Source organism: Aplidium turbinatum, chromosome 12, assembly GCF_918807975.1.
Source record: "Aplidium turbinatum chromosome 12, kaAplTurb1.1, whole genome shotgun sequence".
NCBI lineage: Eukaryota > Metazoa > Chordata > Ascidiacea > Aplousobranchia > Polyclinidae > Aplidium > Aplidium turbinatum.
In genome coordinates this window covers 23,689,127-23,702,393 of record NC_137483.1, presented here as the reverse complement: position 1 = coordinate 23,702,393, position 13,267 = coordinate 23,689,127, and the positions used below count along the sequence as shown (strand labels likewise).

Genomic DNA, 13,267 nt, shown 5'->3' with positions numbered 1-13,267 from the left:
ACCGTACAAGAATACGGGTTGCCCTGATCCCCGAATGAGCTAAGTTGTCTAATGTTTGAAAAACAAAGCGTCCATACAACATGGGCACAAGGGGAGACATCTCTCCGTGCTGCTGTCACAAATTAAAGAAATTCCCTGATTTATCACTCTCTTGCTCGATAGCTAGCTTCAGTAAGTCGATATACGGAAAAATTTTGAAGATATCGTTTATTTGGAGGCGACTTAAGCAATCGGCTACGACATTATCCTCTCCCTTTATACAGCCTACTGTAGGTCGGACGTAAACTCCGAGATGTATGAGAAATGTCGAGACTGTCTGCCCATCGCGTGAGTTAGCGTGCCCTTAAAAGCGGCTTATGATCTGTAAAGATGGCGAAATTAAGGCACTTGAAATACTTTCTGGGATGCCGTAAGGCGAGATAGGCTATATGGCTAGTAGCTCGCGGTCGAATGTAGAGTACTGGCGCTGGGTATCATTCAGACATTTGGAAAAGAAAGCAATGGGTTTTTGATCGTCGTCGATTTTTTGTTGGACGACGACTGCAGAAGATGCATCTACGATGAGAGAGGTTACTGCGCCAGTGGCAGGATACGCTAACAGTGAAATGTTTTTCAAGCCCTCCTTAGATCTGTCAAGAATTGCATCGTCGGTCCAAGGTATCGGTTTCTGACTGGATAGCTTCGGGGTTAAGATGCCATGCAGCGGCTGTAGGAGCTGTGCACAATAAATTTGCGATAGAATTTTACCATACCTGTTTTTATAATCGACTTGAATAACATGTCAAGTAGCAGCCACTCTATGAAGCAGTCTATGTATATCAGCCGAACAAGCGATTCTTTGTTGTTTTAACCGTATCTGTCACTGCTTCCTTTTGGCGTCAAGAGTTACTGGCTGAGACCATCAGGTCTACGTCTCTCTTATTGCTAATTACTCCGTCGGCTTATATCAAATAACAACGGGAAAAAGTATGCAGTTGGTCAAAAGCCTTATCTATCACTTCAATCAATTTATTTCGCAAAATATATTCGTGATTGCGTATTTTAGGTAGAAAAGGTGATAAAGACTCGGTTTTTGACCTATTTTCGCCATTTCTTGGTCAAATTTCTCAGTTCACATTTTATTTTGAAAGTCCTCTTGCATAGAACACAGAATTTCATCAATTTTGTTTTTCCGTTTCTGTGCAAACAGTATTCCATGCACTTTTTGTACTACAAAGCAATTTGCGCAAATAATAAATTACCTTCCTAATTGATGTCTGCCAGCAAAGAATGACTCATATCGCGTCAAAGACCAACTCCCTACCCAGACAGCAAAATCGACGTTGAATCAATGTAAAAATGACGGATTTTGCTGCCTGGGTAAAGAATGGAATTTTAGCGCAGTCGTGTTATGACTGACAGACACAAAATGAAATCGCACGCTAATAGTAAACTGTCAATCAAGCTATTGAATATCAGGAAATTTCTTGCATTTTATAACTGGCTGTGACAAAAGGTTTATTGTGAACTTCACAATTATCCGATACCAACATAATCGGGATTAAAAGTTGGGGCAAGAAAAAAAAGTAAAAGTCAAGAAATCTCAGGTTTCTGGCGTCACTGCTTCTATGTGAAATTGCTGAATTAGCAGAGGGCGAGACCATAAGGTCTACGCCAGTAACAGATACGATTAAGAAAACCTCTGAAACGTCAATCGCGTCTTCGTGTTGATAGAATTATTATATTACTTTTACAGATATAAAGCTTGTGTTTACTTAAATCCATATATCTCTCTCCACAGAGTTAGTAGTCTATCGAATTGTACAAAAACAATTTACATTTTTAGCAATTCCTTATTCTTCCCGAAACACAAGTTTAAATAATTGCTGTCAGTTTCTAGACAAGAGACTGGGCTTGCAAGGGATTGACTCATGAAACGGCACCAGAGTATCTGTAGTGTGTTGTTTTAAAACGCTATTTTTAACTCTACTGCTCTAAAAAACAATTTATGTCATCTTGTGGGCTGAAAATTAATCGTTGTTTTTCATCATCCATTTAAATGTTGGCATAGAACGGCCAACGGTAATTCAACGTCTAAATGTCGTTTGTCTGTATGTGAATGTAAATACTTGGTGTAGCACAATATTTTTTCGAAGCTTTCGCCGCATCTTGAAAGATGTTGTATGAACGTTAGCAAACGATTGTTATCCGCTTGCTTGCTTCAACTAAGGCATATTACTGAAGCTATTTTTTCTTATCGTTGTCTTTATATAGCGCATCTTCTTTGTGTTTTGCAATATCAGCATAAAAGGATTATCAAAGCAAACGTTTGAGACCATAGACCAGAAATTTCGTTGAGTTTTGTATTAGCTGCATTTGGTAAAACGAGATGTTTAAATCTTAACTCTTAAGCTGTTTAAGCATAAATTGAGAAACTTTATGTTAAATATTTCTTGACTATTTACTAATTGTAAACTTTGTATTCTATTTGAATAAGATGCACTAGTAGAATCAATTGCTGTATGACTGTTACGACTTGATATCATTTGGATTATTGTTTGTACGGATTATCACTTCAAGCCCTGCTTCTGCTGTCTTGGTGAGTCGACTAAACTGTCCCCCACCAGCTCTGTATAGGATTGAAGTAGCCCATATCCAGAGATGGGCAAGATCACCAGTATTGGTGATCTTGAAGATCAAGATCAAGATCACCAAGAATAGGTGATCTTGAAGATCAAGATCAAGATCACCAAACTAAGTGATCTTGAAGATCAAGATCAAGATCGTGATCTTGAAGATCAAGATCACTTTCAAGATCACTTTTTGTGTACTTGAAAAAAAATGAAGTTTTTGGTCAATGATGTTGCAAAAAATAGTTACTATACTGTATATAAGCAACCCGGGTAAAGGTATATAGTTGGTATTGCTAACTTTTACTTTTAACTACTCGATCGCTGGCCTAAGAATTGTAATGACTTAGTGACTGTTGCTATTAGGCCTATCAATTGTTGACGTAGTTTGCGTAGAATCGCAACGTCACCCCAAGGCCGAGGTTAATTACAATAGTAGCCTACTGAAAAAGCAATTAGTTTTATGCTTTTTATTTATAATAAATAAATAATAATCAAGTTTAACTGCATCATTTTTTACCAAATTTTTGTCTGGTTTATGTTGGAGTTTTTATTCGTGTTACTAAGTTGTTTTAACTTTCACTGTGTTATGTCAATGTTTATTGCACCATTTACCCATCTGGCAACCTTGATACTGTTGTCTGCTATCAAAAAAGTTCCAGAGGTTTGCTGTCAAACAAACCGCTCCATACTCAGACCGTAAACAAGTCTTGGTCTGGTTGATTTGCTGCAATAAACCACTTTACATGACCAAAGTCGGCTAGAGTCCAGATTTTTTAACACCGCCATTCTACACTTTTGAAACATCTAAAATTGGGTCAAAGAAAGCAAACATTTCTTTAAAATTCACACATGGAAATTGTGAACAAAGTTAAATCATTTTTTATTATACGTCAACATAAAGTACACGGAAGTTGACGTATTTATTATGACCAACACCGAAAACTTTTTCAATTTTGAAATGGCAACACTGACCAGATTAGATGGAGATTTTAAATCGTCTTTTGTTCGACACATACCAGATTAGCAGTGGCTTAATGTTAGTAGTCGCCACTAACTACTTTGTACAGTACAAGTTTTAAAAAAATGCCTCTATCTAGGAAGTAAACTTTAATTTTAAAGTGATCTTGATCTTATTGTTCTTCAAGATCAAGATCACACAAAAAAAAGTGATCTTAGATCAAGATCAAGATCACCAAAAAAAAAGTGATCTTGAAGATCAAGATCAAGATCACGATCTTGATCTTCAAGATCACTTGTGATCTTCAAGATCAAGATCACGCCCATCTCTGCCCATATCTGCGTACTAAATTTGTTAAACAAACTTGCGATCTGCAACTTGTGATCTTGTGGCTGAAACCTGCGATCTGCAACTTATGATCTTGTGGCTAAACTTGCGACCTGCAAACCTGCAATCTGCAAACTTGTGACCTTGTGATCTTCTGACCTGTGATCTTGCAACCTTTCTGCCATAATAAACTAACAGAACTCAAGACCGTGTTCAGATTCAATCTACTTGGCTTGTTTCTCTGTCTGTTGTAGGCGCATAACCGTATTAACTGAGCGACGCATATAATAATACAATCCACTGTTTGGCGCCAGTGAGAAAGATATTCTTTAACGTAGAATTCGCGTCAAAATTCTACAATACCTAGATACCTCCGGAGCTGTCCTGCTTTAAGTGGGCTCTGAAACTTCTGGATTGCTCCGACCTTCCCGGTGAGGGACTGAATGCCCTAAGAGTTGATCTTATGGCCTAAGAATTTTACCTCCAAGACACTAAATACGCATTTTCTTTTATTTAGATTCAGCCCGTAGTGGGTCAGGCGAAGAAAAACAAGCCTCAGGTGGGTCACATGTTCTTCCTTATTCTTAATAAGAATAATCGTGTTTTTATTTGCGCCCATTGCGATACCATATAGGCATACAGTACACTGCGATCACAGATGTGATAAAACAGACGACAGGAAGCAGACTGAAACAAAAGTGACATACCGTATAGTCTTCGAGTCAGCTGCTCTCCTTATTTTGGCTTGCCATTAAGTGTGTTTGCCGAAACACAGCCGAGTGCTTTGGAGCGGTGTCTGTTCCAGACAATTGTTCACCAAATCAAACGTCATGTAAAACCGTTTAGGTCTACTGAATCTTAGCGTATTACGTAATGGAATATTTCTAAAAAAATGAGCAGATTGCACAATCGTTTGCAAGACCTGTAAAACATTGCAGCTGCAGCGTAACATTACAATTATATCATCGTTAAATCTTTAATTACTTAAACAGGTGTAAGCCAAACTTGAACAAGTGTAAGCCAAACTTGAACAGGTGCTTGAATAACTTATCGATTGCTTATCATTATTACGTCACAGTAGCTGCCTACGTGCGTTTGAGATATTGCAATGTATTCTCGTCATTCTTAAAATTGTTACTTGAGAGTTGGTCGCATATTTAACTGTTTTGCTTAGTGCTTGCCAGCTGGACGAAATTTCCGTCTTTATCCAAGTAATTTGCATTGTAGTGACAAGTTTAGTGGTGTATCGCGTTGCATTCCAATTTCGACAGCCTTGGGCTATTTTTACAGAAATACACTTTTTGAATAAACGTTTTTAAAAGAGTGTTTCTTTCGGTCATTGCATACAGACGAACGGATCCGGAAATCTTATGTTACAATTTTCCCACGAAGAGATATGGTTTACCGTTACGAATTATGGTTTACCGTTGTGACCAGTGTCGAATCCACGTCCTTTGAACGTCGCGCAGACGTTCTCACCACTCGGCTACGCAGCCGATCTTAAAGAAAACACACCACCGACATAACAAAACACGAAGTCCAGACAACGCAGAACCTCATTCATGAAGCGTTGAAACGTTTGAGTAGCACTAAGCTTACACAGACCCATACTCAATTTGCAGAATTTCAAGCCGCCAATGGGTGTGACAGCAGCAGTTTTTGGAAGGTTTCGTTCGGCAACACGATTTGGTGATAAGATTTGAATAGATCTAAACTAGAGAAAACAGTAGGCTAGAACCATGCAACGCATGGACGAATTATGCTTGGACTTTTTTTTTTCTTAACTTTTCAGAGACGTGATGGATTTTATCTAGCCAGTTTGCTGATGATGGTAAAACATGGTAAATTAAGCCCACTGAATGTGCGTGGGTTCAATGTGTGTATTCACACTACCAAGGCTTTTCGATTTCTGCCTAAACACCTTTAAGAAAATCGTGGTTAAATATGCTGAAGAGTTTCCATTTCGGATAATAAGCTACTACTCTATTGTTTTCGTTTAACATTGCTTTGATGTTTCATCTACGCGCAAACGCAAAATAGGCTAACAGTTTTTATGACAATGTTATTGGTCATTGCGCTAAATGCTCGTGGCCGGGTGGTTAGCGCGTTGGGCTTGCAGTCGAGAGCCTGCATGTTCGACTCCAGCCACCCGCACTTGCTGTTGTTTCTCTGGGCAAGAAACTTTACGATAACTGCCTCTACCTAGTGATCGATTTCGAGTTATGGGTAGTACCAAATTTAAGTCATAAGTAGAGTAGACAACCGGAAACAGACATTGCCGTCGGCTGCAGCGTGGGTCAGGTGTATGTCGGAAGGTGTACACCGATGCATAGCGCTCAAGTCCGCTTTCCCGCAATGCAGGATAAAGATAAACAAACAAACATGCTGAACATTTCTTTGTTTTCCAGGAGCTGACAACAATTTACCATCCTCCTGTAACGCATTGCAGTAAAACATATAGGCTACAATCAAGGGCGTCCGCAGGTTTTCGGTTAGGGGGGTCAAGGTGAGTTCACTCTTCCCTTTCGGCAGGATGCAAAATTTTTTTGAAAATTTGACCATTACACCATCCAGACAATTTATCATTATTATCAGTGTTTACATTTCTACGGATTTTTATCAAAACTGGCCAGAGCAAAAATTATCAGAGTTATATAATCGTTTTATTGCATAGCCTACTATTATCGTGCTTGTGAACCTTGCGTAAGGTGTAATATATCCATTTCGGTATACTGCACTTTGTTTTGTCATAGCCTAACTGTGTGGTTTCCGCAGCGACCGACTGCTAGTAGCCGAATGAACTCGGACAAACATTCGTTCATCCAAAAAGTCATCGAAAAATTCGGCAAAGACCCACGTCGACTTCACTTTTTATTCAAGAACTAATTAACTAAACTGGTGGCTGATTGTTTTTTTTCTGTATGATTCAATGTTACGAACAGCTTCATTGAATTCACAAAATAGCCTACGAGATGATTTTATCTGAAACTGTGAATTATCCTTCTTCAGATATATGTGAGATAAAGCCAGTGCCCGCACTAGTAATGTGGATGTGGTTCTGAGAGTACACGAGCTCAAGTTGTCGAATTTTGCGATTACGGGTAGCTCGTAGGTACCTTCGTAAATTAATAGAGGAAGCGGGATAGCCTACTCCCGAAGAAGGGTGATGATCACAATCGGAGAGCTTGACCAGCCAGTCATCGCTCGTATCACCTTCACCCCTTCCCCCCTTCCAGAAAATTGCCTATTTTTGCATGTTCTCGCATTTTCATTTTTCATCCAACAATTTTCCAAGGGGGTCAGCTGACCCCATTTGCCCCTATGTGCGGACGCCCTTGGCTACAATGATACAATCCAAATGGGCAGCGCAAGTAAAATATTGCTAAACCTGATACTAATAAATGGTAGGCTATACCCATTTTACAATTTTAACGATTTCATTTTAATATTTGAAATGTCTCTATACAAATGTAAGAAACTCTTGTCCAAAAAGCGAAATATTCAACTTATCATTCAACTCAAGCAACTGAAGTGGCCAAGCAGCCAAAATGCAAAAATTTTCAAATCTTTTTGTAGCCGAGAGTCTACAGGAGGCAGTGAAGAAAATCAAGCGTGGAGGAATCCCCAGTGTTGGTTAGGGCTTCAATAGACTCCAGAGGAGACTTGCACAACACCAACATTATAGGCCTAACTTAAATCAATGTACTACTAAACACTATTATAGTTAATAAAAGAGGTGATCCACATGAACGCATAGCTACTTCATCATTGAAATGACTTGACATAAAACTCAGAGTATTGTTTAAAAAAATAGAACAAAAACACAAATAAAATCTTTTTTAACAGACATTTACAAAGTGAACACAAGAAGTTCATAAATTTTGTAGAGTTTGTGACGTGCTTTTCAATATGCTTCCATGTTTGTTTACGATTTCTTCCAAAATTCTTCTCCCTCTAAAAAAAAAAAACAGCTTGAAATTTATGTGAACTTCAACAAATGTAGAACGTTCTCTGTAGGGGTGATTCGATATTGCATCTATCCCAAGACGATTTCTATAACAGGCCTGGACACCGCGCGCCTCCAGTCGAAAACTGGAGGCGGATGATTCAAGCGAGCTTCATAGCTATCACACAAAGTGCTTTCGATTTTTGCGAATGCATTGTTATTCAGGGAGCTAAATATGCTTAATAACAATAAAGTTACACTAGGCACTGCAGATTTTTCTGAAAATTTGAGGTTTTATGTGTGAAACTAGATTATCCTGGCAATAAAGCTGCAGAGGCCACCAGCCAGCAGGCCAGTGTGTCAGATATGTTTAGTACATTAGTTAAAATTGAATCCAAGCTAATCAGTCTAAATTGTGCGCTTTTGAAAGTAACATAATGTTTCGTAGTTTAGAGACACCGCTAGCCCCAATGTGATGTGATAATGGGCAGAAAGTGTTGTGTTACTGGATGCAGATCTGGTTACGATGGAAATAAACAAATTTTAATGTATCACTTACCCAAGGATAGTGAAGAGAGAGAGAGCGCTTTTACTAGAATTGCATCAAAAGTTAATAATATGCAAGGTTTTAACTTGAAAGCTATTTTAGATAGAACATTGCAGAGTCGCCAGAAACAAGTAGCCTACGGTATTTCTTTTGATAAACGAAATACAGGCCTACGTCAAGCCTAGTAGGCTATGTCTAACCACGGAAGAAAGATTTTTTGGAAAGCTCAATATGTGGTAATTCTAAACAATTAGCAACCACTGTTCTAGCAGTTACGGTATGGTTAAGTAGTTTTTGGCGGTCCCGAATTCTTATTAAAAATGATACCAGTTCATCATTTAACAGCAGACTTTCAATATGATTAAATCATCATTATTGTCGATAAACTTGAGCAGTGCTGTTTACATATTGAGATTGGTGATACAATCTGTGATCGAAACCAAGTCAATAGGTATTTTTCAAACATTTTGAAACAATCTCAAACAAACCTTGGTTGATAAAACACAAAAATAAGTTCATAAAAGTGTTTCTTCAGTTTTTGGAAGATTGTCAATGTGAAAGGGTAATTTGTGCTTTAAGGATCCAGTCAGAGATGTAAGATCTGACAATGACATTCAGCTGAAGATTTTAACACAGTTGGCTAATTCAGTTGAATATATGGGTAGAGTTCAAAGAAAACAAGTACAACAATAATTGTCCAGTTTAACAAGCTCAGCTTTTCATCACCCCTGCTTAAGTCTAGTTGATCTTGCTCGAAGCCTTTTATCAGCAGATCATGACTCATGAGTTTGTTGTGTTTAGTGAGTTTTCAACAGATCCTCTTGAGAAATTATTTGGCAAGGTTGTGGGGGAACATATTTTATAAATGTTCACCAGGTCTCCGAAAAACTGTCAATAAGCAAGACCAAGCTTGCTTTGCATCAGGGAATTGACATTTCTTCTGTATGTGCAGTGTGCACCAGCAGGGCATGTTTGCAATCTATGCTCATACAGCAGGCCCGTAGTTGTCGGGGGGGACTTGGGGGGGGGAAATGCCTCCCCCCAAGCTCAAAGCTAGCATTTTAAAACGTTTGTCTGACAATCTGCTGCGTTTGGGACGCATAATGTCCTTTCCAAGCGAAAACATGCGTTCCACAGCCGCGCTGGATGGTATTGGTGTGTTGTATTTCAAAAACATGCCTTCAAAACGCTTACTCTGAAAGGTATCACTATTCTAAGCGTGCTGTGATGGTTTAGCATATATAGCCTCAATCTTTTAGTGAGGTCCACTGCACCAACATCGCTCTTTTCAGGGGCACAGAGCTCTTGAAATAAAGTATCTTCAACCTCCGTGATGACATTCATTAATTTTTCGCTTTCTCTCTCTGATCCCTCGTGCTCTTTGTTTCAAAGTTCTAAAAATCCTCATTTTCAACTGCTTAAAAATTTTATTTTTTGTCCTGAAAACACCAGGAATGGCATTTTAGAGCATATAAAAGTGCAAAAATCAGAAGTGGAAGTGTTTGAGGGATTGCCAAGTATAGAAAAGAATTTATCATTCAATGAATTGCAAGCCATTATTTACTTAGTTGGATAATGGATATGTTACAATGAAAGAGGAAATTTGTGGTGACGACACTTTCTTTTACTATGAAAAATTTGGCTCTGATACCCAGTAGGCTACTTGAATCGGGGAGGATTAAATGTACCAAAAGATGCAACATGTCAGATTGTCAGTATAGTCTGGTTTTTGCTATAGCTTATTTTTGGTTGTAAAATTAAATGCTTGCCAAAAGTCACTTAGCAGAATTTTTCAGTATAGACCTATATGTAAGTGATTTTTGTGAATATGACTTCATTAGGCCTACATTGTAGCCTACTACTTTGTGCAATATTTTGCTCAATAAGTTATGCAAAGCAATGACTCCATTGTCATGCAAAAAAACATCTCAGAAACTGTTAAAGTTGCAGTAATCATAATATACAGTACGCTTGTGATTTTAAAAACACATAACTTCTAATGTTGGCCTCGTATTTGGTAACACAGCAACCCCCTAATATATGTGGACCCAATTGAATGCATATCATAAATCGTTGCTCAATCACACCTAACAAGGCCAACATGTAGGAGAAGGCGGGGCAAGTTGTGCAAGTCCCCGTATGAAAGGAAATAAAGAGCGTAATGAATCTTTATCGCCATTATTATATTCTACCCATAATGCCTTTAAAACACGTGAATCGCAGTTATCAGTTTTTTGGGCAGGTTAGGCTTGATCAACAATATAAGATGTTTAGGTCTTAGGATCTAAATTCGGATGCAAACGAAATTTTGATTTTTTGGATGCATAGAACTAGTCAAAGTTTAGCAGTAGGGGTCAGTAGACATAGGATTTAGGCTTTAGTTGTATTTTCGCAGTTAAAATGTTTTCGTACACTTGCTAGTTTTCTTGAAACTTTCTGTTCTTTGAAAAAAGTGGGAATGGGGTAAGTTGCGCAATTGATGACTGGGGAAGTTGTGCAACTGTACAACTTGCCCCGTCAACTGTACAACATTATTTGTTTTTTATTGAACTCAAGTTGATGAATGGTTTCAGACCTATTTGGTAATTTGTTTGGCCAAATCCGGCCCAAAAATGTAAAGTTTGGCTTTGGCCCGCTGTTAGACAAAGGTTGCCGACCCCTGGTTTACACATTGCGTTTTTATAATTGCCTTTCGTGCCAACAGGCAAAATTTTCCATTTTTGGGCCGGATTTGGTCAAAAAAATTACAAAATTGTTAAATTGTTCTATAGCGCTTTACAAAATATGGCGATGTAGCCTACACACAAATAAATACACATACAGTTATAATACCACCTGAATAATAATATGCAGCATTATAAGTTACAGTAGCCTACGTGCTTATGTAATGATATCACTGTTCTAATCATAGAGAGCATAGAGAATAATTATATTGATTGATAGATTGCTCCACCAGTCACACGCAACCACACCCACACGTGCTGCACATCAATAGTGGGCTCAACAGAAAAGTTTGAAGATTGGATTTCATCATTGAGCTATCAAAGATAGGCTAATCAAACTACTGTGTATCAAATGAATGAAGACCTTTTTTTGGAACTCCCTCTCTGATTTGCCATTTTCGCTACCTTTTCAAAGAAATTTGGCTTTCAAAAGTGGGTGGGCCAAGCCCACCCAGAAAATAAAGTACGTAGGCCCAGGCCCACGTGGTTCCTCCATCCCTGAATTATCAAGTATGTGTTAATAAGCATTAAGCAATGTTACATATTGAACCATAGGCATCCGAAGCCGAGTAACGTGATCAAATTTAACATCTTCAAGTTTATTACATATAAGAAACACAAAACTACGCAACAAATTAAGTATCGAACGTTTTCGACATCACAAGATGTCCTCTTCAGGAATAATATACATATAACACTACATCTGAATAAAATACAATGGTTGACTAAATCTATAAACAGGAAAAGACAAAAACTGCACAGTACTTCTGACTAGCTCAAACTCAACGATAGGCTCCACGAGAATCAAAGGTAACTGCATCAAAAGGTGTTAAACAGATCACATGATGTAATAGAAAGGCAAGGTGCGAAAAAACTAATTAGTTTTTTTGCGATTTTTGTCTTTTCCTGTTTAAGCTATAGATTAATTAAACCATTGTATTTTATTCAGATGTAGTTAAATTGTATGTATGTTATTCTTGAAGAGGACATCTTGTGATGTCGAAAATGTTCGATACTTAATTTGTTGCGTAGTTTTGTGTTTCTATAGGCTATGTAATAAACTTGAAGATGTTAAACTTGATCACGTTACTCGGCTTCGTATGCCTTTGGTTCAACAAGACAAACTCTTTACCGAAGCTCTATCACTGTTATATACTGTATGTTGGGTGTTTGAAGTACGAAATTTGTTGCATTAATTAATAGGTTGGTCATGGCCACCTAAAGATACGGCCTGATTTGTCACATTTTGCATAAATTTCCTGGTTTTTCTCACTTTGGGCAAACGTTTAAATAAATTTTTCTAAAAATTAGATTTTTACGCTTTCTTTATTCTTTTCCCCGGATGACACAATAGCTTTTAACATTCTCACATGTTGAAAAACAAAGAAAATTTGATTTCGAAGATTTTAGTCAGACTGTTAATTTTCAATAACAGTCTGATTTTGCGTTTTTCAACTTACTTTTTCTCATATGCTACTGCTTTCCCAAGGCAACAAAAAAGTTTTATGTCATTAGGAAACCGCAAAAAGTAAAAACATCTCAAAAAATGTTTGTCAAGCACTAGTAGTAGCTGTAATCAAAATCTGCAAAATGTGACAAATCAGGCCGCATCTCCAGGTGGCCATGGGTTGGTTAAATGGTTAGGGTTAGAAGCTGAAGCAGAAGCTGCATAATAAGCATTAAGCAATGTTATATTATGTTGGGTTTTTGAGGTACGAAGTTTGTTGCATTAATTAATAGGTGCTTGCATGGCCACCTAAAGATACGGCCTGATTTGTCACATTTTGCAGAAGTTTCCAGGTTTTTCTAACTTTGGGCATACATTTAAATAAATTTTTCTAAAAATTCGATTTTTACGCTTTCTTTATTCTTTTCCCCAGATGACACAATAGGTTTTAACATCCTCACATGTTGAAAAACAAACAAAATTTGATTTTGTAAATTTTAGTCAGACTGTTAATTTTCAATAACAGTCTGATTTTGCGTTTTTCAACTTAATTTTTCTCATTTGCTACTGCTTCCCCAAGGCAACAAAAAAGTTTTTTGTCATTAGGAAACCAATAGCAAAAAGTAAAAACATCTCAAAAAATGTCAGTCAAGCACTAGCAGTAGCTGTAATCAAAATCTGCAAAATGTGACAAATCAGGCCACATC

The 13,267-nt window shown here is 37.7% G+C and overlaps 1 protein-coding gene across 2 annotated transcripts in view; it reads right to left on the bottom strand.

Moving 5' to 3' along the window:
- Positions 1 to 6,302: 6,302 nt before the first annotated feature.
- LOC145780906 (1-phosphatidylinositol 4,5-bisphosphate phosphodiesterase beta-3-like) overlaps positions 6,303 to 13,267 on the bottom strand; it is a 72,239-nt gene continuing 65,274 nt past the window's right edge. For both annotated transcript variants that reach the window (XM_082592565.1, XM_082592566.1), the window contains one exon: positions 6,303 to 7,851. In XM_082592565.1, coding sequence (XP_082448691.1) covers position 7,851 — 1 coding nt within the window. In that variant the 3' untranslated portion in view covers positions 6,303 to 7,850. The remainder of the gene's footprint in view (positions 7,852 to 13,267) is intronic.